Here is a 24,388-nt window from a genome sequence, read left to right on the forward strand (position 1 = left end):
AAAGAAAGAGATGAGAGCGACATTCTCGATTTGGGGAGCGAATGGATGAATTTTGCGCACAGCAAATATTTTCCGACATAATTACGTGTCTATGTAAAACATTTATTTAAAGTCGAATTATTTCAACACTACAGATAAACGTAAACGCGCATGAATAATTCAACGACTCTCTTTGTAAATACGAACCATTCATTATGATACATCGTTAAACGGGATTTTTCGATAAGTGGGTGTGATACATGGACTTTGTAATTTACATGATTCCATTATGCCTCGTGTGACTCACTATTCAAAGATATCAATAAAAAAATATATACATTAACACGACAATTATAATATCTGAGCTACAAGTCTACTAAAGTCGAATTAAATCACGCGCGATTTATCAAACGTGATTGATTTGATTACATCTAATATGATAAATTGTATCCAATGACTGATTTAATACGATCTGTAATTCATATGATAAAACCGCCAGATTATATGCTATTTAATATGATAACGAAAATAGGAAAAATCTGAAAGAATTTATTTCTCTTTTAAAATTTCATAGGGTTAAGTAAGTTTGATTTTTTTAAACTAAGTTAAGTTAAAGCTAGTTACTTATAAAATTAATTTAGTTAAGATTAAATTAACTCAAGTTAAATCGAAAGTTAATTTTTAAAAATATTATTTATATTAAATTAGAATTTTGTTTGTTAATTTGAAATATAGAGTAGCAAAGTTAATAATTTTTTTAATTAATTTAGTTATGTTAAAAGTTTTATGAACAAAAAATTAAATCAGTTACAATTAAGTCAAGATTAAATTGAGTCAAATTTAATTTTTAAAAATATTATTTATATTAAATTAGAATTTTGTTTGTTAATTCTTTTGAAATATATAATAACAAATAACAAAGACATTTTTTGGTAATTACAATTGATGACAAATAAACACAAAAATTAATAATACTTTAATTTAAAAACAATAATGGTATTCAGAAATAAAAAAATTTTACTTAGGAAAAAGTTAATAAATTTAAGATGAAAAATAACTAGTGAAAAGTTATTAACTTTTAACTAATTAACTAGTTATTACCCAACCCTGAAATTTGATTTATAATTCAAGGCCCGATTTCTCTTTATATCTACACGGTAGAAAAATTTGTGAAACTCAAAATATTGATTAATATATATAATAATAAAAAGGAATTTTTTAAATAAAAATATGAAATACCTATAAATAATAGTAATGTAATCTTTGATTGTCTAAAAATACGTATAGAAATAATATATCCTTCTATTCCGCGGCATTCCCTTTTTTGCCCTTAAATAAAACCCACTATGCGAATTACGATCAAAGCTGGCCTCTATACTTCCCTCTCTCGACTCGGAGCATCAGAGTTCGCGATTCGTTGAAACAGCGAAGAGAGCCGTTACACTCCGGCTACGAGTTCACTTCTAGTCTCATGGGTGAAAGTTGACGTTTCCCACGCGGGGTTGGCATCAATTTGCCATCGCATCGGCCGGGAGAGAAATACGCTCCGTCTCTCTCGCCGATATGCAGGTGACCCGCGACGTACGGTAATTCGCGATAAAGCGGAATTATAAAAGCCGACTAGGGGAAATTTACCGTTTCTCCAACGTGCGCTGCTCAAAATGTATCAGCGCGAGCGACATCGCGCACAGGAGGATCGCGAAGGCTTCCACAGAAGTGGATTTATCTAGGTATACGCGAGGAAAAACGGAAAGTCCGCGAAGAATGAAGGTCGTGACTCGCTCGGATGAATATTCAATTATATCGGCATTGTGCGAGCCAACCGAGCCGCTACATTATTATATATTCTTTCTGCATCATCCACTATATATATATATATATATAGCCTTGTGTATTATTTATCATGTGTGATACGGATCAAGAGAAAAATATATATAGATATATTAATAATTTCCTGTAAAAAAAAATATATATATATAATTTATACCATACAATTTTTGTCTATCTGTATATATCATATACATGTATATTAAAATGTCAAACTTCCTTGTCTAAAAAATAAAATAAATAAAATAACATAAAATAAAAATAAAAAAAATAAAATAAAATAAAATAAAAATAAAATAAAAATTAAATTTAATTTAAAAAAAAATAAAAATAAAATTAAATTAAAAAAATAAAATAAAGATAAAAAAAATAAAATAAAAATAAAATAAAATAAAATAAATTTAAAAATAAATAAATAAAATACAATGCTACAGATAATATCCCGAGGTTTGCCTTCGACAGCGTGTAACCACGAAGCTCGTCCATTACCTTATATGCAGATAGCACGCGAAGACATGACTCAAAATATTTTTTTTTTTTTTTTTGCGACGAATCATCCGACACGCGCGTTCCTTTTATCGAACAATTTGTGACAATACGTGTATAATTGTATACTTCCTACAATTGATGACTGCTGGTTTAAATGCGTGATAAAATATACATCTCAATCGCTTTCAGTCTTCCACGAACTCTTTCGAAGCGTTTTTTAATTAACATAAGAAAGACCAGATAATTATGACTATCTGTTGTAATGACAGGTTCGTATGTCACATTGTAATTATAGGGAGAAATCTATTGTAATATCAAAGATATTTCGCAAAAAGAGATCTACAGAATTTCACTTAATTAGTCAAAGCTGTTTTTTAATTACAACTATGAAACATCAGATTAAAACACATGGTAGATAGTGATATTAATATTGCGATTTCATTAACGTTGCGACTTAATTATTTGACATCATAAAATAAATTATGTGACATCATAGAATAAAAAAATTGTCTTTGTAAAAAAGATGCAAAATTGGTTGAAATTAATTAATATGTAATTAACGTTAGTAAGACATATTTTTCGTTATATTTTATTGCAAAATTCACTACAAATTTTGTTCATTAAGCTGGATTAAAAATATTATACTACATTGTAAAATATTTTATATGTTTATCACTTTTTGGCATCTGATTCTACTTAAAACACTAAAGAATCACAAGTTTTTAACATGGTTTTTAATACATTTCTTGAAATTATTGAAATTTTACTATATATTTTAGTAAAATTAATTAAACATATTTTATATCTTATTGTGGTAGATTTTAATATTTTTTATTGTAACAAATAATAATAAAAGAAACCTTTTCTAATACTATATATTGCCCCACAATTACCATGAATTTCAAAATAAATTCTAAGAGTAAATTCTCTCTGTGTAAAATTAATCGAACATATTTTATTGTGGTAGATATTAATATTTTTTATTGTGTAAATATTTTAATTAATATTAATTAGAGAAACTCATAAAATTCTTCCAATACCATATATTGTCTTATACGATTACCATGAATTTCAGGCTAAATTCAAAGAGAAAATTAAACTTAATCAAACCTATTTTATTGTAGTAGATATTAATATTTTTATTGTGTAAATATTTTAATTAATTATTTATTTTTATTCATATACAACCAAACTGGCTATAGTTACATAAAAATAGATCACGACGTTTCGACCATTGATTTCGGTCCTTTTCACATGAGCTTATGCTATTAATATTTGATAATATTTGATTTGATTAAAAATTGGCAAATTAATATTTGATTAATGAAATATTAATTTGACAATCTTTAATATGTGTGAAGGGAATTCTGTTGCAGAGTTTTCAGGCGATCGTGATCTATTTAATTTATTATAAGCTCACTTTTATGTAACCATAGCCAGTTTGATCATACATAAATAAAAATAAATTATTTTTATCATCACTGGCGATTCAAACTTTTTTATTTGATTTTAATTAATATTAATCAGAGCAACTCTTACAAAATTCGTCCAAACCCCTATATTGTCCTACGATGAATTTCAGGCTAAATTCAAAGAGAAAATTCTCTATATATATACCTATATATTATACTTGAATTCAGCATGCCTAAATTTTAGCTAAATTTCAGGTGCAAGGAGCGGCGAAAAAATTAAACTACTGCAGCTAATATTTCTTATCCACGACAGAGAAAGAGAGAAAGAGCGAGATCTTGCATCGCCAGGTCATCGTCACCCAATAATTCAACATGCCTATAACAGACAGACAGACAGACAGACAGACAGTCAGACAGACACAAACAGATGCATTTATTTTCGCTGTCTGTGAGAGAGTCAAGCTACAGAAATACAGGGTGTCCAGCAGACTCAATGAAACAAATTCCCTGCATGATTTTTTCAGATTTTGCAAGACCAGAAATTCATTTTTTCCCTCACTTTTTAGTATTATTTTTTCCAAATATATAATTTACATATATCTATATGATAAATCAATTAAATATTAAATCATGAAATCATTGAGATATTTATTTAATAAAAAATGTCAAATTATTGAGACAAACGTAGAATAATGTGCAAAAATCCAGATAAATATTAAAATTTCCTGACTTTCCCCTGACAATTCCAGATTTATAAAATTCCCTGACTTTTAATATTATTTTTTCCAAATACATATAATTTGCATATATTTATATGATTACAATTAAATGTTAAATCATGAAATCCTTGAGATATTTATTTAATAAAAAATTTCAAATTATTGAGACAAACGTAGAATAATGTGCAAAAATCCAGATAAATATTAAAATTTCCTGACTTTCCCCTGACAATTCCAGATTTATAAAATTCCCTGACTTTTAATATTATGTTTTCCAAATACATATAATTTGCATATATTTATATGATAAATCAATTAAATATTAAATCATGAAATCCTTGAGATATTTATTAAATAAAAAATGTCAAATTATTAAGACACAGATGTGAAAGAATAATGTAAAAAAATCCAGATAAATAGTAAAATGTCCTGACAATTCCAGATTTATCAAATTCCCTGACAATACCCGGTTTTCCAAGATTTCCCTGACCGCTAGACACCCTGAATTCGCGCGAACGCATAATCCAACAAATACGATGACCACGAAGAGGATGACGATGACGATGACGAAGACGATGACGACGACGGCAACGACAACGACGACGACGACGAGGACGAAAGCCAGGGTCCCGCTATCCGGTCGGCCGCTAGGCCGAGGTGAACGAACCTGAGTCCGCCTACTGACTTTACCTGCCAGCGACGAGGAGAAGCCAGGCTATCTCTTCGCGAGCGAACACGAGCGAGACGGAAGAAGGACAACCGCACGTTGGAGAACGGATGGTGGCCCTCTCGCTCTCGCTCTCGCGCCGAGTTTCCTCCTCACCTATAAATTTATTCGACGCCTCGCGTCTCCGTCTGCGAGCTGCTATATAAACGCCCGTTGTTCGGAAACAACGGGCTCTATGAGAAAGCCTAGTTAAAGTTACGTATAGCACTGATGATCTATGGGGCTCCGCTTTTGTGGGGAAAAAGAATTTCGCGCATTGTCTTTCAACTATTTTACTTTTACTATGGATGGAAATAACGGATTTTTTTCGTCCTAAGAGAGAGAGAGAGAGGGAGATTTTTAGCGCAAGAATATATATATATGTTGCGCCAGATGTTCCAGTTCAAAGGCAGTTTCATATAATATTATAATATATACACACTGAAAAAAAATTTCTTTTAACTTGACAAATCTTTCGACTAAAAATTCTTTTGTTAACCGAATATATAAAAATATCTAAATTAAATATATAACATATTTTATAGATTTTTAGCGCAAGAATATACATATATATATATATATATATATATATATGTTGCGCCAGATGTTACAGTTCAAAGGCAGTTTCATATAATATTATAATATATACACACTGAAAACAAATTTCTTTTAACTTGACAAATCTTTCGACTAAAAATTCTTTTGTTAACCGAATATATAAAATATCTAAATTAAATATATAACATATTTTATAGATTTTTAGCGCAAGAATATATATATATATATATATATATATATATATATATATGTTGCGCCAGATGTTCCAGTTCAAAGACAGTTTCATATAATATTATAATATATACACACTGAAAACAAATTTCTTTTAACTTGACAAATCTTTCGACTAAAAATTCTTTTGTTTAACCGAATATATAAAAATATCTAAATTAAATATATAACATATTAAATTTATTAACAAAATAGCAGGGTTGAGTAAGTTAATGATTTTTTTAAACTAAGTTATAAGTTAAAGTTAGTTGCTTGTAAAATTAATTTAGTTAAGTTAAAAGTTGCGTGAACAAAAAATTAACTCAGTTAAAGTTACGTTAAGATTAAATTAACTGAAGTTTAATCAAAAGTTAATTTTTAAAAATATTTATATTAAATTAGAATTTTGTTTGTTAATTCTTTTAAAATATTTAATAACAAATAACAAAGAAATTTTGATTTTTATATAAAAATAATTTTTTAGTAATTAAAAATTAAGTTGAAAATTAATACATTTTAAATTAACTAACTAATCAACGTTAAAAATTATTAACTTTTTAATTTTTTTTTTAATTTTTAACTAATTAACTAGTTATTATCCAACCCTTGAAAGGTTCAGTCGAGTTGACAAATTTGTTTTTCATTGCATATATAAACTCACTAATTAAATATATAAAATAAAATGTATATATATAATATAATGGGTATTTATATATACATGTAAAAATTGTCATAAAAACATGCAAATAAATATTTTAACAAACATATAATAATCCATCTCGAGATCTTCTTTAATGTCTTGATCGAGACAGCAAATCTGATAATACGCTTCAATATAGCAACGATCGATCAATCACACGTGACAACGTCACGTCTAGACGGACGTAAATGAAACCTCACTACAAGCATCTGTTTAAACATATATTTAAACAATTAGAAAGATTAAAATTGCAATTAAAAATTATTATTTTCTACAAATACATAAATCGCAAGAACAGAGACACTTTTTCCCTCATCAAAAATGTCATATATAGGCTGTTAATTTTGCTAAATTTCTATGGCTGTCAATTGTTGTATAAAATCTGCCGCAATTTCTCTCTTCATATGAATGCTTCGGTTCTTATGAGAATCCGTTTCTTTCGATGTAGCCGGCCACGCCGATCGTGACTTCGTGAGTTTCCGCCGATGCCGCTATTCGATTTCGTATTCAGGAAATGTCGTTTCCTTCGACCGCAAAAAAATGCTGCCGTCTCATGTGTGAACGATGTGAAATTTTCCCCGGAAAATTTCGGAGAAATCGTTCGTCGCGTTAAATTTCAAAGCAAAATTTATATGTGATAAGAGAGGAAACTTCTCAATTTTATTCAAATATTCAACCATCCGACACTGAAGAAAAATGTTTAATTCGAATTATTATTATTTCAATACTGCCAAATGTGAATCATTTATTTAAAACTAATATAATATTTATTTGATATAAAAAATATTTTTTATTTGATATAAGAAAATCCTTTTCGAAACAAATAGATATTTATTTGTTTCAAATAAATGATTTATTTGACAGTATTGAACGAAATATTAATTTAGTCATTTTTACAGTGTACAAATTTTCGTATTTTATTTAAATGAGAAAAATGTAATTTCGATCAGCTGCGGACCAGTTAAATGTAAAAAATTGGAGATGTACATGGAGAGAATATTCTATTAGAATTTACCCTGAAAATCATAGTAATCATGGGAAAATATATGATATTGAAAGAATTTTATAAGTTTCTCTGATTAATATTTATCATAATAAAAATTATTAATATGTACATAGTAAAATTAATCAAACACATTTTACATCTTATCGTGGTAGATATTAATATTTATTATTGTGATAAATATTATAATCAGAGAAACTCTTATAAAATTTTTCCAATACCAGTAATGTTTCACGATTATCATGATTTTCAGGGCAAATTCTAAGAAAAAATTCTCTCTATATAGTATATATGGTATTTATGTGTAGCGTCCAATCGATGAAGGAAAATTTGGAAAAAAATGTATCGTTCGATTATTTTGTCACTATAAGAGAAAAATCAGCTCTAAATACATTTTATTCAAATAAAAAAAAATTCAATATTCTGGATCAGCCAAATGCAGGGTTAAGTAATAACTAGTTAATTAGTTAAAAGTTAAAAAAAAGTTAATTATTATTAAAATAAAGTATTATTAATTTTTATGTTCATTTGTCATCAATTGTAATTACAAAAAAAAATATATTTCTATATAAAAATCAAAGTTGCTTTGTTGTTTGCTAGTATACATTTTAAAATTAATAAAAAAAATTCTAATTTAATATAAATGTCTTTAAAAATTAACTTTTGATTTAACTTGAGTTCATTTAATCTTAACTTAACTTTAACTGAATTAATTTTTTGTTCATACAACTTTTAACTTAACTAAATTAATTTTATAAACAATTTAACTTTAACTTAGCTTAGTTTCAAAAAAATCATTAACTTACCCAACCCAATTTTAAAAATATATAACTATATTTTTTTATATACATATATAATTTTAAAAATATAAAAAAATTCACATTTTTAAAATATTAAAAATTAAAAAACTATGATACTGAATGAGAATTGGAAAATTTGGAAAAAATTTGCGTTCGATTATTTTGTCGCTGTAAGAGAGAGATCGGCTCTAAATACGTCAAAGAACTACCGAACTCCTCTGGGAGAAGAACTTTCTCGTCTTCTGCGAGCGTTGCGGGAATCAGAGCTTGCAAATTCACGACGCTCTCGAGTACGAAGGTCGTTTCGTCGACCCACTGATTCGTCCCACTTGTTTTCCTTCTCCCAACTTGGCCCATAATGGCCCATCTGAGCTTTTCGAGAGGTGCAAGAATTTTTGGGAAGATGCGCCTCCAAGGAATAATTTTCCCTTCCCGTCAGAACGCGAACGTTCAAATTTACTTTCCTTTTTATCAAAGATCAGGTTGTCATTTTTACACATTTGCATATTTTATATTCTTTCCGAAAATAAATAAAAAATTGACGAGACGAGAGTAAAACTAATGATAAATGACTTTATGTATATTCTTATCCTCTCTTGCTATTCGTTTATAAATACATAAGTAAAGATTTATGTGGAAAGATCAAGTTGGAATTTCGCATTGAAAATTTATAATATAAATTTATATTATACGATAAAATCAAATAAAGTCGTGACAATGGAAAAATGCACCGGCAGTCGTGATCATTTTAATAAAAAAAAATCTACAAGCAGAGATTCATTATTATAATTATATAGAATAAAAAAGAGGGCAAAGGATAGAAATAAAAAAAAACTATTATATAAAATCCACCTGCAGTGTTGTGCTTAGATGATTTTAAAATTAACTGGATAAAGATGAGATAAAAATATATAAATTCATCTTAGATAAGATGAAGATGATTGTTTCAAATATATCTAGATAAAAAATAAAATTATATACGGCGATTCATCTAGAGAATTTTCTAGATAATAATTTTTAAGACTGCTTATGTAAGCGCAGTTATAAAAAAAATGTAAATTATAAAAGAAATATAAAAATCTATTTTTATTTATAATTTTTTATCGCCTACTGCTTAAATTCGACTATTTAAGTATTTTTATGTGCTACGATTCTAAGCCAAAATTATTTGAAAATTATTCTAGATAATTTACTTTTTTTCATCTAAGATGCGAATATAGATAATACATATTTTTATTATCTATATAAAGATAAGATGACACCAAAATTTCATCTAGATGATCTTCTATATAATTTTATTTAGATAGCAGCAAACCCTGTCCACCTGTCACGCTGCACAAAAAAGTTCACCGGCCGATTTGATAACATTTGAAATGGCCGACGCACTTCGAATTGAGTAACAAGTTCATCGTGGAAGGTCAGAGATTTAATTTAGCTGATCGACAACATATTATTGATATTTACCCTCCACTGGTGTCGGCGTTATCTCCGCGATTGCATGTTTCATGCTCGTCAAATATGAGTGTATGCATTTAAGTACGTGTATGTATGTGTGTGTACATATACAAATGTCTGTAGACAAAGAAGAAAAAGGATTACTTATTTAATATATTGCTCACGGCACAATTGCACGCACAGACTGCAAAATAACTTCAGTTTATGATCAAAACAAAGAATTGGTTGTGTTAACTTTCGAATTTCTTTGCAGCAAAAATGTTAGCGAATGTTAGATTGATAAAGAAAGCAAATAACGAGGGCATAAATCTTTTGCAAACCTGCAGATAACACTATTTTTTTCCTTATATATTTCTACGTTTTGTAAAAATAAAAAAATATAATAAAATACAGCAAATTAATTTTAGGGAAAAAAAAGGTTAAGCTTTTTTATACTCTGCAAATATTTTGCATATGTAGATGTTGTAAAAAAGAAGAATACGAGTGAAGAATCATTTATTTTATACACACATATTAATAATGAAAAAAAATTTTTTTTGCTGTTACCTTGACTAAACCTCTCAACTAAATAATATTTTGTTAAATAGACACATATAAAAATATTTAAATTAAATATAAGACATTAAATCTTATAAAACGTGTATTTGACTTAAATACTAATATATGTTGAATTACAACAAAATATAGTAACTTAATTGAAGCTTTAGTCAAGTTAACAATTTTGTATCTAAAATTATTTCTTTTCATCGTTATGTGTGTATGTGTATAAAATAAATGTGAGGCAAAGTAACCTTGATTCTTCACCCGCATTCTTCTTTTCTACGCTGATAAAGTAGTCCGAGTCAACGTGATTCCTGTTTGTGCTTACGGTATATGTCTAATATACGTATATACCATATACACACTTCTACGGGAAAAGGTTTCGCCGTATTTTATTTATCCATCGCCTCCGAACTCCATTAATGAAGTTCACAATGCCGGTGATTTATGAAGAGTCATTAGAAACGTGAGATGATGAGCGCGTCTCGTTTTATTGAAAGGGTCCTTCAAATGTGTCTCCTCTGCCTAGACACCAGCATTGTGTCACACTTTTTCCACACGGAGAGTCTCCAGGATCAAACCGGTTTTCTATCTTCGTCGAAAAGAGCGCAGCGCAATAAATATATGTGTATAGTATCAACGTGGAGAACCTCGAGAGGGACAGCTGATAGGAAAAGTACGAAAATGGAACTTGGAAAATCTGTAATCTGGATGAACCGGTCCGATATACATATATGTATACATTCGGTGTGCGCACCCATCAAAGATTTTATTTCTGGAGAGCCTCCTCCTCTTTCTCTCTCTCTCTTTCTTTCCTCCGTGCAAAACCGGTTTCCGTCTTTTCTACCCTCTTCTCTTGTCCTCATCTATCCCTCCTCTCCCACGCGAGTGTAAGAAAAAAGTAAACGTAACAGTTTGCACTATGATAACAGTGGGCAGCATCAGTATTCGAGATGATAAAAGGAAGATACGAGCAGCCAAGCATCTTGTCTCTTCTTTAAATACTTCCGAATAATATTTGATTGCTACACTGAAAAAAAATTTAATTAATAAAGGTTTTATTGAAATTAATAAGTATAAATAATATAATAAATAAATATGATATAATAATAAAATAATAATATAATATAATATAATAAATATATTTATTCGCGCGAATTGAATAAATTTTTTTTCAGTGTAACAAATATTGGTTTCCGAAACTTATATGATACCGATTTTTGTTTAATTATATATTAATTCTCTTTGAAGTCTTCGGAAAAGTGAAAGAAATATTATTAGAATTTTGTAGAACGTGTTTCACAACTTTGCCATTAAAGTCAAATTAATGGAGGCCGACTGGAGGTGTAGACTAATTATTTAATAAAACAGAAAGTTCGATTTAGAAAGTTCAATATAGAAAAGTGCATTTGAACGATGCCAGTTGAATCTTTCTATACCTGAATCGTCATAATAATAGGTAGAAAATAACGAACTTAATTATCTAAAGTATCCCGCGCAATCATTATCGCATGCGCGGCAAATTAAAATAATTCGAGTGCGAGTTTGAATAAAAACGAGGTTACGACCAAAAAATATTCAAAGTCGAAAGAGACCCATTTACACGAAGCTGTCTTTACCGTTTTACCACTTTGATGGTCACTAGTGGGTCAAATCTTAAAGAAGATCGACATGTTCGATATTGAAAAAATTCGCCTAACTCTCATCGATATATATTTAAATTTTTCAATCGATCGGTAAAAAAAAAGTGTCAGTTTTATAATTCGAAACACGCTCGAGGCTTTGCAGAAATTTTGCAATTAAAAGCAGAAAATGATAAATATATTTTCAATGTCATCCACATATTTATTCGCGATTTCTTCCGCAACACTTGCGCGATAATAAATATTGTAAAATACTAGTGTTAAGTATATTGTAAATAAAAACGTGTTCAATAAAAGAGATAATCAAAGTGCGAAGTCACATAAACATTCCTACAAAGGAATGCTCGAGAAGCGAGGAAAAAAAGTGAAAACAATATTTCAACACAAGCAAAAAAGAAATATAAACAAATGATATCGGAGCAAAAATTAGTCAATCAAACGACGCTCGTAAACTGGTAAAAAAAATTCAGAGAGAGACATCCCTCACCTGTACATTGAAAAAAATTGTTAACTTGACTAAACCTTTCAATTAAATTACTGTTATTAAATTATTAATATAAATTTAATTATTTTCTCATTATTAAAGTCAAATATACGTATATTATTAGAGATTCATTGTTTTTAATTTAAATATTTAATATTATATATTGATATTTAATATTTTATAAAATATAAATTTAATTTAACTATTTAATATTTTTATATAATCAATTAACAAAATAATATTTATGTTGAAAGGTTTAGTCGAGTTAACGATTTTTTTTCTTTCAGAGTGTATAATCACAAGTATTTTGAAAATCCCGCGAGACCCGCGAATTTGACAGATAATTTGAAAATGATCGATAGATTATAATTTAATATTTTTTATATATATATTATAATTTATTATATATATATATATAATAATTTAATTATAATTCAAAATAATATTTAGTCGAGTTAAAAAATATTGTTCTTGCAGAGTGTATATAACCGCGTATTTTGAAAATCCCGCGAATTTGACAGATAATTTGAAAATGATCGATAGATTGCTTTCCCCGATCGGCGAAAGCGGATCTCTCCTCTCTCGGAAGGAGGCCCAAAAGAAAGAGATTCAAAGGTGTATATATAAAACTCACTCGGTCTGACGGCCGCGACGTCGGCGACGAGGCTGAGGACGACGGCGAGGGTCGTCGCGAGGACGACGAGCGTGGTCCTTGCGGTCCATCGCGCCTCGAATGAAGAGGTCCCGCTCGAGGAGTCCCCGACACTTCCGGAAGCGTGTTCACCACCGGAAGAATCGACGCGCCGAGGCCGCACAGCCATCGCACGCCGGTTGTCCGCCTCTCTTCGGGATCTCCTCTCTGCTCTCGCTCTCGTTTTTTTCACCGCGTTTCCTTCCTCAGACACGAACCGGGAACAGGAGAGTCCAGCACAGGCACTCGCACACACTTTCCCACGCGGGAATCCCGCGAAATCCTCCACTTCCGTCAGACGACGACCTCCCGGACGCGGAGAGCTCCGCGAACTTGTTCCGCGGACGAGAGGAATAAATTAAAAAAAAAAGAGAAAAAACGAAGAGGACGCGCGACACGAGCGAACGCGAGTTCAATTCATGGCTCGTGCGTGACGACGTGTACGCGGTCGCGGTCATCGGGCGACTGATGCGTGCCGCGCGCGGATCCAACATGGCGCCATCGCGCCCCTCCCTAATTGGACCGTGGTGCTGATGACGCAAGGAGGGGGAAGGCCCGTCGGAATGCTTCGGAGACGCGGGAGACTCGCTCAGATTTCAAATCCGCGGCTTCTTCGGCGACATTGTCATTTGACAGATAACAGCTGACAGATGACAGGTGGAGGCAACTCGAAATCTGTTGGTAGAAAAAATTTCGTTTATCTCAATTCTTTTTTACATCACTTTTTTTATGACGATTTACACACAGAGAATTTTATTTCACGAAATTCACGATAATTTGTAGGATAACATGATGGATAATTTTACAAATTTCTGTGATTATAATATTTAGCACAATAAGAGATATAAAATATATTTGATTAATTTGACTAACAATAAAATGTATAGTAAAAAAAAAATTTCAATAATTTTAAAATATAGTAAAAACTGTATTAAAAAACTTGTGATTCTTTTGTGATAAACATAAAAATTCTCGGTTTATTACCAAACATGATAAAAGTAGTGAATTTTGTGTTAAAACGAAAAATTCTCTCCGTGTATATTTATAAGCGCAATGTAATTGTAGCAAAATAATTAGGAAAAAAATTCTGTTTTTAATTATAAATATAGTTAAAATGTAATGATTTATAAAAGAGAGAGTATTTTTTAAAAATCAAACTAGGAAACTGCGAGTTTAAGCGTGCGAAACGAAAGTCGAGAGGGTCTTTTTCATAGGCCCAGAATTTAAACGACGCGATTTTATATACGTCAAAGAAGAGTACAATTTCCGTGGAAACTTTCACACGCTTAAATGTGTCGCGTTTCTTTATTTCCCAACCGATTGAGAAATCTCTAAATATACCGCGAATTCTTCAAATCTTTTTCAATTATCGAATTCTCCGAATTGTTTAGCATCAACAACACATTTTCTGACAATCCTCAACGAATACGGCTATGTCATTTTAGATCTTGCGTCACGCGGCAGCTCTCTTCGGTTCTCGAAATCTCTCTGACAAGATCGCTTTACACCGAACATCGTTCGTACATGTCAGTGCACGCGAATTTGGAAAATTCCACGCAACGTAACTGAAAATTACTGTCGCTCTTCCGCCTCCCACTTTGCGGAGTTTTATTATTACAAGTTCATAAGCGATCGCGACGAGATGAAAGACGATTTAATGTGATACATCCGCCGTTCGATGACAGTTTTCAAATCTGGCCGGACAAACATCGAGGAAAATCGTCGACGATCAACCTTGCCGTCTGACTAAGCGTTTTTTTTTCAGACAAACTGGCTTAATTGACGTTTACCGCGTATCCGGACTTCGTCGCCTTGCATTATGAAGAGAGATCTCGAGAAGCTTGCGATTAACAATCGTAACAGTGCAAATCAAATATTAATACAAAAATATAGTTCCGTCTGTACATCCGTTTAGATTTCTCATTTTTTTTTCTCTCTCTCTTTCCTCATTTAAATGCACGCGTTTGTCTTGTCATCAAATGCAAAACAAATTAAAAAAGAATGCAGCTTAGAAATTTACACTTAATATATGCTAATAAATTGTAGATATAAGCAAGTGTGTGTGTGTGTGTGTGTGTGTTTGCCTTTTACAAAGAAATAATATTATAGACGCATGTATATAATTCTTATCGTGTCGATTAAATCTCTTCGTCAAAGATGAGAGTTTGTTCGATAGAATTCCTCTGCTTCTACTTCCTAGACACACTTGACATTTTCAAATATTATTATTGAGTGTAATAAGTATAGAGTAAAATAAATAATATAATAATATAATAGATACTAATAGATGATAATATAATATAATTTAAGTGTGTGTGTGTGTGTGAGTACAAATAATATTATTTATACACTTAAATTCTCTTAAATTTCTGGATTCCTCGGAAATTTATGTGTGTCGTAAAATTATATTTTTAAATGTCACACGCTGTCTTCAAAAAATTTTAATCGCCAACCTGGGCCTACGATTGAAATTGTGAAAATAATATATAATAACGCATAATGCAACGTCTGAGAATTAAGGTTGTTGGGTTAATCGTACAGCTGCGTGTGCTGATAAATACCATCTAGATGAATGCGAGAGACACAACTCGCGCTGTTCTTTCGCGGGGAATTCCGCTCTCGCAAAAAGGCCCGTCCACGAGACGTTTCATATACTGATCGGTCTAATATACAATATATATATATATATATATATATATATGTGTGTGTGTGTGTGTGTGTACGATGTACGTACATTGCGCATTTTCTCGTGAACACGTTTATTAGCGATGAACGCCGCAAATGCCACAGCCCCGCTGCCGCGGTGCGACCTTTTCCATTGTCCCGCGACGTAAATACGGCCGGCTCGCGCGGTGTCATGCGGTGACACCGAGACGCACGATTCTACCACCTCTCTCCAGACGCCAGGCCTCTCCGAATCTTGCTGGAGAACCCGCGAATATCCTCTCGGCCCGGCAGCATTCAGCAGGATCGTGTAGCCGCGTCGTTCGATAGAGATCTAAACATACACCAAATTTATATGATATATGTCTTACACTAACAATAATGAATAATTTTAAATTCACTCTCTGAGGAATGTAAAGTCGATTTTTTTTAGATAGAAGTACCGAGAAATATGTTTCGTTATAAGCGATATTAAATTAAATGAGTTTCATTATAATATAATATAAATTATCATATCATTTATCACGTGTTTTGAAAGGAATTTTTTGTCAGCTTAAAAGATATATAAAATTAATATTTTTAAACATGTAATTTTATGTAATTAATTTATTATTATATATATATATATTTTTTTAAGAAACATTTAATTTTGAAAAAATGTCCATAACTAGTAATGTATTTTAACAGGAGAAATCGTTTACAGTAGTTTAAATTTTACAAATTATAGTATAATTTATATTATATTTTATATTATAATGAAACTTATTATATTATAATGAAATACCAATTTTAAATTTGCCATATTTAAACATATTATCTCTCTCTCCTATTAAATACTTCTTAAGCTTCCTAAATACTCCTTTCATGTATTTTTTTACATATTTATATAGATACAGTTAGACTTTTTTTGGAGACTCATTCATCTGAGATTATCCTGCCTATATATTCTCGGTTTTGTCTCTTCAACCTCGTTCGACTGCCGATACAAAAACTATCAGAAAAATACGAGAGTTTTATATACATTATTAATCGAAGAGAGACTAAATCTATTTTTCAAAAAAACCCGTACATATTCTTTACGCACAAAACAATGGTCAATAACCCAATTTGACCCAGTTAAATAATTGTAGGAGAAACCGGAACTCGCAATTCCTCGAAGGATGCGCAAAATCAATGTCCTCGGCGAAATGAAAAGGTCAAGACGCATCTTTGCGACGCGCGATATCAACTTCGTCATTATCGCGTCGTGTAGTTGACGTCCCCGTTACATCGCCATTAAAAGCCCCGGCGATGTACGCGTGCGCGCGAGTTGCGTGAGCGAGCGGATAGAGGAAAGGTGAGCGAGAAGAAGAGAAAGAGAGAGAGAGAGACGGACGTTCACGAGGGAAGGAGATGGTACACTTAGTTATTTTGCTCGCGCGCTTGTGGGATTGGGTGTGGAGTTGTATGCGCGTCGGCTGGTACGGACAGGTACCAAATGCCACAAGGTCAAAACTCGCATACAACGCGCGTGGAGCTTGGTGCACGATTCCCTCCTCTTTCGATCCGTGGAGAACCTCAAGGACTACCGCGATAAGAGAGAGAGAGAGATGCCTGGTCCCATCGCCGTGATGAAATTGCTCCACTGGCATCTCTTTCTTTCTCTTTTCTCTCTCACTCTCTATTCTCTCTCTCCTTCTCCGTCTCTTTTCATGTTACAAAACAATAACTTCCGCGATTCCCGTAATACCCAGCGTGAACATTTTTTTACGTGCCAATGCAATAACGTGGTTTGGAAGAAACGACCAACTTTTTTGTCACCTACAAACATATATATAAAATTAAAAACACATAACTTTTTTGTAATTAATTTATAATTATATACATATATTTTCCTAAGAAATACTTAATTTCGAAAAAATTCCATATAACTAGTCCTAATGTATTCTAAGTGGAGAACCTTTCACGGTATTTTATTTGACAAATTATTTGAAGAGAGTCGTCACGAATTAACGCAATTAATAATTCTGAAGAACTCTGCTTCGTCAAACAGTAGCCGATTGATTGGAAGGAGGCTAAGCTAAGAGCTACTTTTAAACAATTAACTATCGTATGTGAAATGCATATAAATGTACTTACGTACATACCAAATTTGGTGTGCTCAGTTAAAGATGATTGAAGAAGCAGGCAGTTTATTGGCATCATCGGAAAGTAATATCGATGCTCGGAGAGAGAGATGTGACGTCAGGAGATTTTAATGCCGGGTTATAATAGCTGGTGTGTTATTTTCATATCGTGACTTGTGTGAGACCTGAAAATAAATCGCTTAATTATTATGCAATAAATTTTCTATATTATTATATTTTACTTGAGCATATAGCATTTTGCATGTACACATTATAATTATTAATGAAAAAGAAAATTGAATTAAATAAAAGCTTTTACTTTTTTCGCGAGAAAAATTAAGACGCAAAAGTTATTTTTAAAATATTTTCATTTAGAGAAATATCATAAGTCAAACTGTAGCGAGTTGTGACTTTTTTAAGTAAAAATATTTATCATTTCTTTCCTTTATAGTTAAAACAGATTTAAATGTATTTTGTTTTGCATAATAAGTTTATTTCAAAAACTCTCGTAAATTTTAAATTGCATTAATTTTTTTCCAAATTTATAATTGATATGTTATACGAATATCCAAAGTATTAAGTCGACATCTATCTGTTGAAACTTATTAACATTAAAAATGCGTAAAAATATCAAAATTGCAAATTTTATTATAACCTTGTGAAACTATCTATATACATATTAAAATAGTCATAATATAAATAATGTCCAAAAAAATTGATTGGTAGATCTCTCAAAAAAATAGATAGATTTTGATAAAACATACATAGTTAAATTAATGTCTTTTACATCCTGTATTGTGAACTTATCAGTAGAATTAATGAGCTCATCATAGAACTATCATATACATTAAAGTATATGATAGTTGATAATTAATAATATAAAATTAAATAAAAATATTGATTATATAATTCAAATGCAACAATTTGTTCTTTTTTATATTTTTATATTTATATATCTTACAAAAATAATTAATTTAATTATGTGTGTCCAAAAAATTAATCATATAAATAAAAAAAAATAAAAATTCATTATCATTAATTATATCCACACTTTCTATGATTCATATTCAACGATTATAAATTATAAGAACTAATAATCTCTGCAAGGGAGCAGTAATTAATGATTGCGTCATCATAATTTTACATTCCACTTCTACCAAGGATTTAAAACACAATTATTGATAAATACATTTATCTTTCTTATATATGTAATGCATAAATTTAAATGCAAAAAATATATCACGCTCTTATAATTAATATTTTATTAATAATTTTGATGTAAAAAAAGCGTGATACGAAATATGTTTTTTACTCAATATGTATAAGATAATTAATAATATATTAACCAGAGATTACAAATTGATAAACTTCAACGTAAAAAAAAAAAATATTTGAAACATTGCTTAATTTTTAATACAAAACACTTATTATACAACAAATATATCTATATCAATATAAAATAATATTCTTTATAATTTTTTTTTATTTTATTATTTTTATTTTTTATATTAAATTTCTTTTTTCAAAAGGAGAACAAATGCCTAATTTTTTTATTAATTCCAAGGGGGGCAAATGCCTCCCCTTGCCTCTCCCACTTCCTCCTCCAAGGACATCTATGATAACACATGATATAACCCTAACATATCCGAGAGACGTTCAGAAGACATCCAGAGAAGGTTTTCTGGATATCCTTTGAACACCTTTTGGAGATATGTTAGGAAACAATCAAATATAATATTGTTATCATCTCCCGCAAAAATAGTCAACTAATTACTGCAGATATATCGATGCAAAGTCTGTCGCTGTCAAGGTCAACCCGAGGAAAATTGAATGACCAGGTTTTGATGATCTCATGATTCAGGACAAAATTCGAAACACGAATTTATCCTTAATTTCATGCGTCTTATATCTAAATATATATCTGTGTGTGTTTTGATATGCATTTTATTATAGATGCATATATGTATCCCACCAAACTTTTTATGTGCCGGCACATGGAAGGTTATAAATGGGCTTCTGCTTCGAATTTCGTCGCGAATTACTGATCTTCTCGAGTTCAACAGAAATACAGTCGCAATATATTACATCGCGACTAAATATACTTACGAAACATCGGACAAGACAAACTGCAAATAATCAGGTATACTCGGGATACAAAATTAACGCCGGACATTTGGCGCCGTTACTCCAACTCAAATTTCTACGAAATCCATGAACTAAGTGAAAAGAACAGAGAAAAGTCAACGCTAAAAGAGTAATCTCTACCTAGAGATGGCGCTGAAATCGACGCGCGAGATCGCGGATTGGCCGGCCGGACTCCTTGTCCAGCCGAGCTGTCAAATCAGCTGTGAGCTGTCAAACGATCACGTGGTACGCCCGTCTGGGTCGCGTCGCGAGCTTCGTGGCGAACCGAACGAGACGAGGGATCGTCTCCTTGAAGCGCATGACGTAACGAAGTCGTCGTCTGGCGCGGTGTTTCTTAGTGGCCATTTTGTTTCCGCACCGCACGGCTGATTAAGGTATTACGCACACAAATCTCAATTAGCGTTACTTACTAGGCGGTCCAGCGAGACGCTCGACGAGACGGTCGCGCAGGACAGATAGGAGGGTATCGCCATCGCGGTGGTAGATCTCGAGGGAAGTCATCCGAGGGACGGTTCGCCTTTACCTTCTTCCTCTTTTCCTCCTATATCAGAGCACCTGCATCCTGGATCCTCTGGAAATGTGATCCTCTACGTTAGTCTCATGCAGGGGATGTGATATCCATCAGTTTTTCATCCCTTCCCATCCTTCTGTTGACCTTCTCCAGGGAACTCCTCTACTGGATCTAGTTTTGATTGTTTTTGCATCCGCAGCGATGCCTATCTTCTTCCTATATCTGAATACCAGTATCCTGGATCCTCTACGTCTCATGCAGGATGTGATATCCATCAGTTTTCCATCCTTCTGTTGATCTCCTCCAGGGATTAGGAATTCCTGAAATTAACAGAGTTTGATTAATATTAAAGTTAACTCCTCTTCCGGATCTAATTTTGATTGTTTTTGCATCTGCAGTGATGCGTTAGACCTCCTCCAAGGAACTTTTCTACTGGATCTAGTTTTGATTGTTTTTGCATCCACAGCGATGCCTATCTTCTCCCTATATCTGAATACCAGTATCCTGGATCCTCTGGAAACGTGATCCTCTACGTCTCATGCAGGATGTGACATCCATCAGTTTTCCATCCTTCTGTTGACCTCCTCCAGGGATGAGGAATTCCTGAAATTAACAGAGTTTGATTAATATTAAAGTTAACTCCTCTTCTGGATCTAATTTTGATTGTTTTTGCATCTGCAGTGATGCGTCAGAGAAAAAGAGATATCATGTACGAAGCAAAGAACTCCTCTGTATGATCAACATCTTGCCTCGAGACACACTGCCAGAACAGTGCGATCACCATGCTGTGTCCTCTTGTAACGTTAGGCCATGTCTGATAAAATTGGATCGATAGCTTGGTGATCGCAGGCAATGCCCTTGATTCATTAGCGAGCATCCTCTCTTTCTCGCTGTCTATCCATTTTTGTTTGAACTACCAGAACTACATTATGCTCTCTCGCTCTAAGTCCACTTGTCTCTCTCTAAATATACATGTATATATCTCGCGCGAATGCACACACTTAAAAAGCCCAAGTTCAGATGAAGGCGCGAGGATCTGGAATGAGCTGTGTAACTCATGGAAGGCAGTTTCTATCCTTATAGGTGTGTCCGTCCTTGAGTCCTTTGGCCCCGGCAACGTGATGGATTCAAAGCGGTACGAACGCAGCGCCAGGTCGAATTCCGAATCGCCACCTGCTCCGCCCTCGCCTCCTATGTATAGCACAAGTTACAGTACGACAACACACGACAGCAACCACAAAAGCAGAGGCTCACGGCAGCGTTCGCCTCCTTCACCAAGCACGGACCAGCACCATCGGAGCAGTAGAACCTCGCGTAACAGCTCGCCCCTTCAGGAACGACGCTCCAAACGTCGTCGAAGTGGCTCCAGATCGTCCCCTCCGTCACGCTCCCACAGACGATCCAGATCCAGCGACCGGGACCGGGATCGCGACAGAGACAGGTCGCGCAAATACTCGAGGAGAGACAGATCGCGCTCGAGGTCGCGTGGCAGATCCCGCTCGAGGGACAAGAGACGTAGTCGCAGTCGTAATCGCAGCAGGGATCGACACAGGTACAGGGAGAGCCGCAGGCATCACTCCAACCGAGCGCCGTCCTACGAGTCGGACGCGTTGGAGGAGCACGGAGAAGGGACAGGTGGCCAGATGATGCACCAGGCGGCGATTGTTGCTCCGCAACCGAACGCCTTCAAGAACGACGGTAGTTTCATGGAGATGTTCAAGAAGATGCAGGAACAGATGCAGCCTGCGGCGCAGAAACCCACCACCTCTACTGTGCTAGAGGAGAAGCCTGTGGTACCACCGCCGTTGATGGTGGGCAAGAGAAGAGGCGGCAGGATCCTGAAGACCGGCATGGTGGCGAAACCAAAGACGGAGCAGACGGTGGAACAGCCGAAGGACGCTTGGTCCCTGTACATGGCGGAGGTGAAGAAGTATCGGGAGGTTTGCTGCCAGGAGGAGGACAACACGCGACCACTGGTCAAATAACTTGGACACTTATTCGCGTCGAATAACTTTCCCTTCTTTATATACATACTTGGCTCATTAATTTTCTTCTATAAGACACCTGTAGTTTTATTCTTAAGTACGTGGAACAAATTATGCTTCTGGAGGCAGCCCTTCTTTCGTCCAAGTTCAGCGACACGAGATTTCTCTGTGAGAATCTCTCAAAGCGAAACGAAAAAATGATGATGATGATGATGATGATGATAATGACGATGACGGTGAAGGGAAAAGTGGCCGAGAGAAGCAGATTCATTTTGTGATATAGTGTCGCGTGTGCTTTAAGAGACAAATGGACAAAAGCGAGAGAGAAACCTAGAAACGTAGAATTTACGTAGAAAGAGGGTAGATGGAGGAAGAGAGGAGAAATACAATCCGCGAGAGAGTCTGTGCTAAGATTTAGGGATTAAATAATTTATGACTTGTTAGGCAGTGCTCTATATTGCTGCAAGCATGAGGAATCAAAGGGATCTCACCGAGGATAACATGCAAACTGCACCGTTCGATCCTAGGTTTCCTAATCAAAATCAGAGCAGGTAAGCATAAAAAAAGAATGGTCTAATTTTTATTAATTTTGTGTGTCAAGATTGTAAAATGATTAATTTTTTACTTTGCATCTAAGAAGCTCAATTTTTTTTTACGATAAAGTGCAATATAATTAATATATTTTCACAGTTTTCTCTCTGTATTCTTTTTATCATATCATTCATGATTCATCAGTCATAAACACATGAGTCCAACCATATAAAAATTTATATGAAAGATTACACTTGAAAAAGAAGGAAAATGTATATATGAAAAACTGTGCAAATAGAATAATCAGAGAACAGAGATACATAATTAATTACATTAACACATCTTATACCATGCAGTGCAATGAAATCATATTTACATCATCGTTACACCATTACATTTCCCTCAGTTACATTCTCATCAGTGACGCAATGTCAAATGTACATGTAGAAAAATCTGTGCAAAAACAGAGAAAATAGATACATATCAATCGACTATTGTGCATCATCCATTATTAATACGAATAGTGTCTTTAATTAAATGCGATGATCCATAGATACTGTTACCAGAGCTATGTAGACTTCCATCGATGCAAGAAGAAGCACAATGAGAATTACGAGGCCTGCCAATACTTTAAGAGAGTTTACACCTCAATGTGTCCAAACGCCTGGGTAGAGAAGTGGGACGGACAGATCGACGCTGGCACATTTGCTGGTCGCATCTAGGATCTCTCCGTGATTGATTATACATCTATTTGTCATCTTAGTGGGCTTTAAGTGAAGAACAGGATTCTAGGATCGCGTGTCATTTCCTGTTTGTAAAATAACTCGTACCTAAATAAACTTAATGACACTTCAATCTTTTATCTCTCTCTCGTCATATTAAGATGTCCCATAAAAAACAGCTTCATGCGTATAGAGGATGTGTGCACTACTGTGATTATTCTCCTCTCTTCTGATCGTAGAGATAAATTATATCTCTTTAATTATTATATAATTTAAACTGTTATTTTTCGTACTCTATATCAATAATAAGACACGCGCTCACGAATTTTGATAGATTTAATAGATTCAGAAATGTAATTAAATATAAAAATATTCATCATTATACCTAGTCTGTTTTTTTTGCTCAATTTATCCTTTCAATTTGACACTATAAATAGTTTCTTCGAAGCATCGATGTTCTATCTAATTATTCTAATGCAATAAACATGATCAACTTTTTCTGCGCAGTT

General features: G+C 32.9%; 3 protein-coding genes across 4 annotated transcripts in view; 2 read left to right on the forward strand and 1 right to left on the reverse strand.

The window, feature by feature from the left end:
* mgl (low-density lipoprotein receptor-related protein megalin) overlaps positions 1-20,169 on the reverse strand; it is a 67,904-nt gene extending 47,735 nt beyond the window's left edge. Inside the window, 4 exon segments of the mRNA XM_029313269.2 lie at positions 13,160-13,891; positions 15,951-16,214; positions 18,007-18,170; positions 20,092-20,169. Of these exon segments, the coding sequence (XP_029169102.2) occupies positions 13,160-13,346 (187 nt within the window). The 5' untranslated portion in view covers positions 13,347-13,891; positions 15,951-16,214; positions 18,007-18,170; positions 20,092-20,169.
* Positions 20,170-20,437: 268 nt separating this feature from the next.
* COX6B (Cytochrome c oxidase subunit 6B) lies at positions 20,438-24,012 on the forward strand. 2 transcript variants are annotated; one of them, XM_029313116.2, is made up of 3 exons: positions 20,438-20,504; positions 23,071-23,177; positions 23,711-24,012. In XM_029313116.2, the coding sequence occupies exons 2-3, from the start codon at positions 23,095-23,097 to the stop codon at positions 23,877-23,879; spliced, it is 252 nt and encodes an 83-aa protein (XP_029168949.1). In that variant the 5' UTR covers positions 20,438-20,504; positions 23,071-23,094; the 3' UTR covers positions 23,880-24,012. The 2 variants fall into 2 exon arrangements, with proteins under 2 accessions (XP_029168949.1, XP_029168951.1); XM_029313118.2 differs by having other exon boundaries at positions 23,075-23,177.
* Positions 20,440-23,064, forward strand: LOC146724084 (uncharacterized). The gene is made up of 2 exons (XM_029313115.2): positions 20,440-20,504; positions 21,725-23,064. The coding sequence occupies exon 2, from the start codon at positions 21,763-21,765 to the stop codon at positions 22,624-22,626; it is 864 nt and encodes a 287-aa protein (XP_029168948.2). The 5' UTR covers positions 20,440-20,504; positions 21,725-21,762; the 3' UTR covers positions 22,627-23,064.
* Positions 24,013-24,388: the final 376 nt, after the last annotated feature.

This window comes from Nylanderia fulva, unplaced genomic scaffold (genome assembly GCF_048542155.1).
Source record: "Nylanderia fulva isolate GAGA-0341 unplaced genomic scaffold, ASM4854215v1 Scaffold15, whole genome shotgun sequence".
Classification (NCBI taxonomy): Eukaryota; Metazoa; Arthropoda; class Insecta; order Hymenoptera; family Formicidae; genus Nylanderia; species Nylanderia fulva.

Excerpts from the sequence above, each read along its gene's own strand:
- LOC146724084 (XM_029313115.2), top strand. The coding sequence starts at position 21,763 with ATGGATTCAAAGCGGTACGAACGCAGCGCCAGGTCGAATTCCGAATCG.
- COX6B (XM_029313116.2), top strand. The coding sequence starts at position 23,095 with ATGAGGAATCAAAGGGATCTCACCGAGGATAACATGCAAACTGCACCG. Across the intron at positions 23,178-23,710 it reads CCTAATCAAAATCAGAGCAG|ATACTGTTACCAGAGCTATG; the intron begins GTAAGCATAAAA and ends GATGATCCATAG.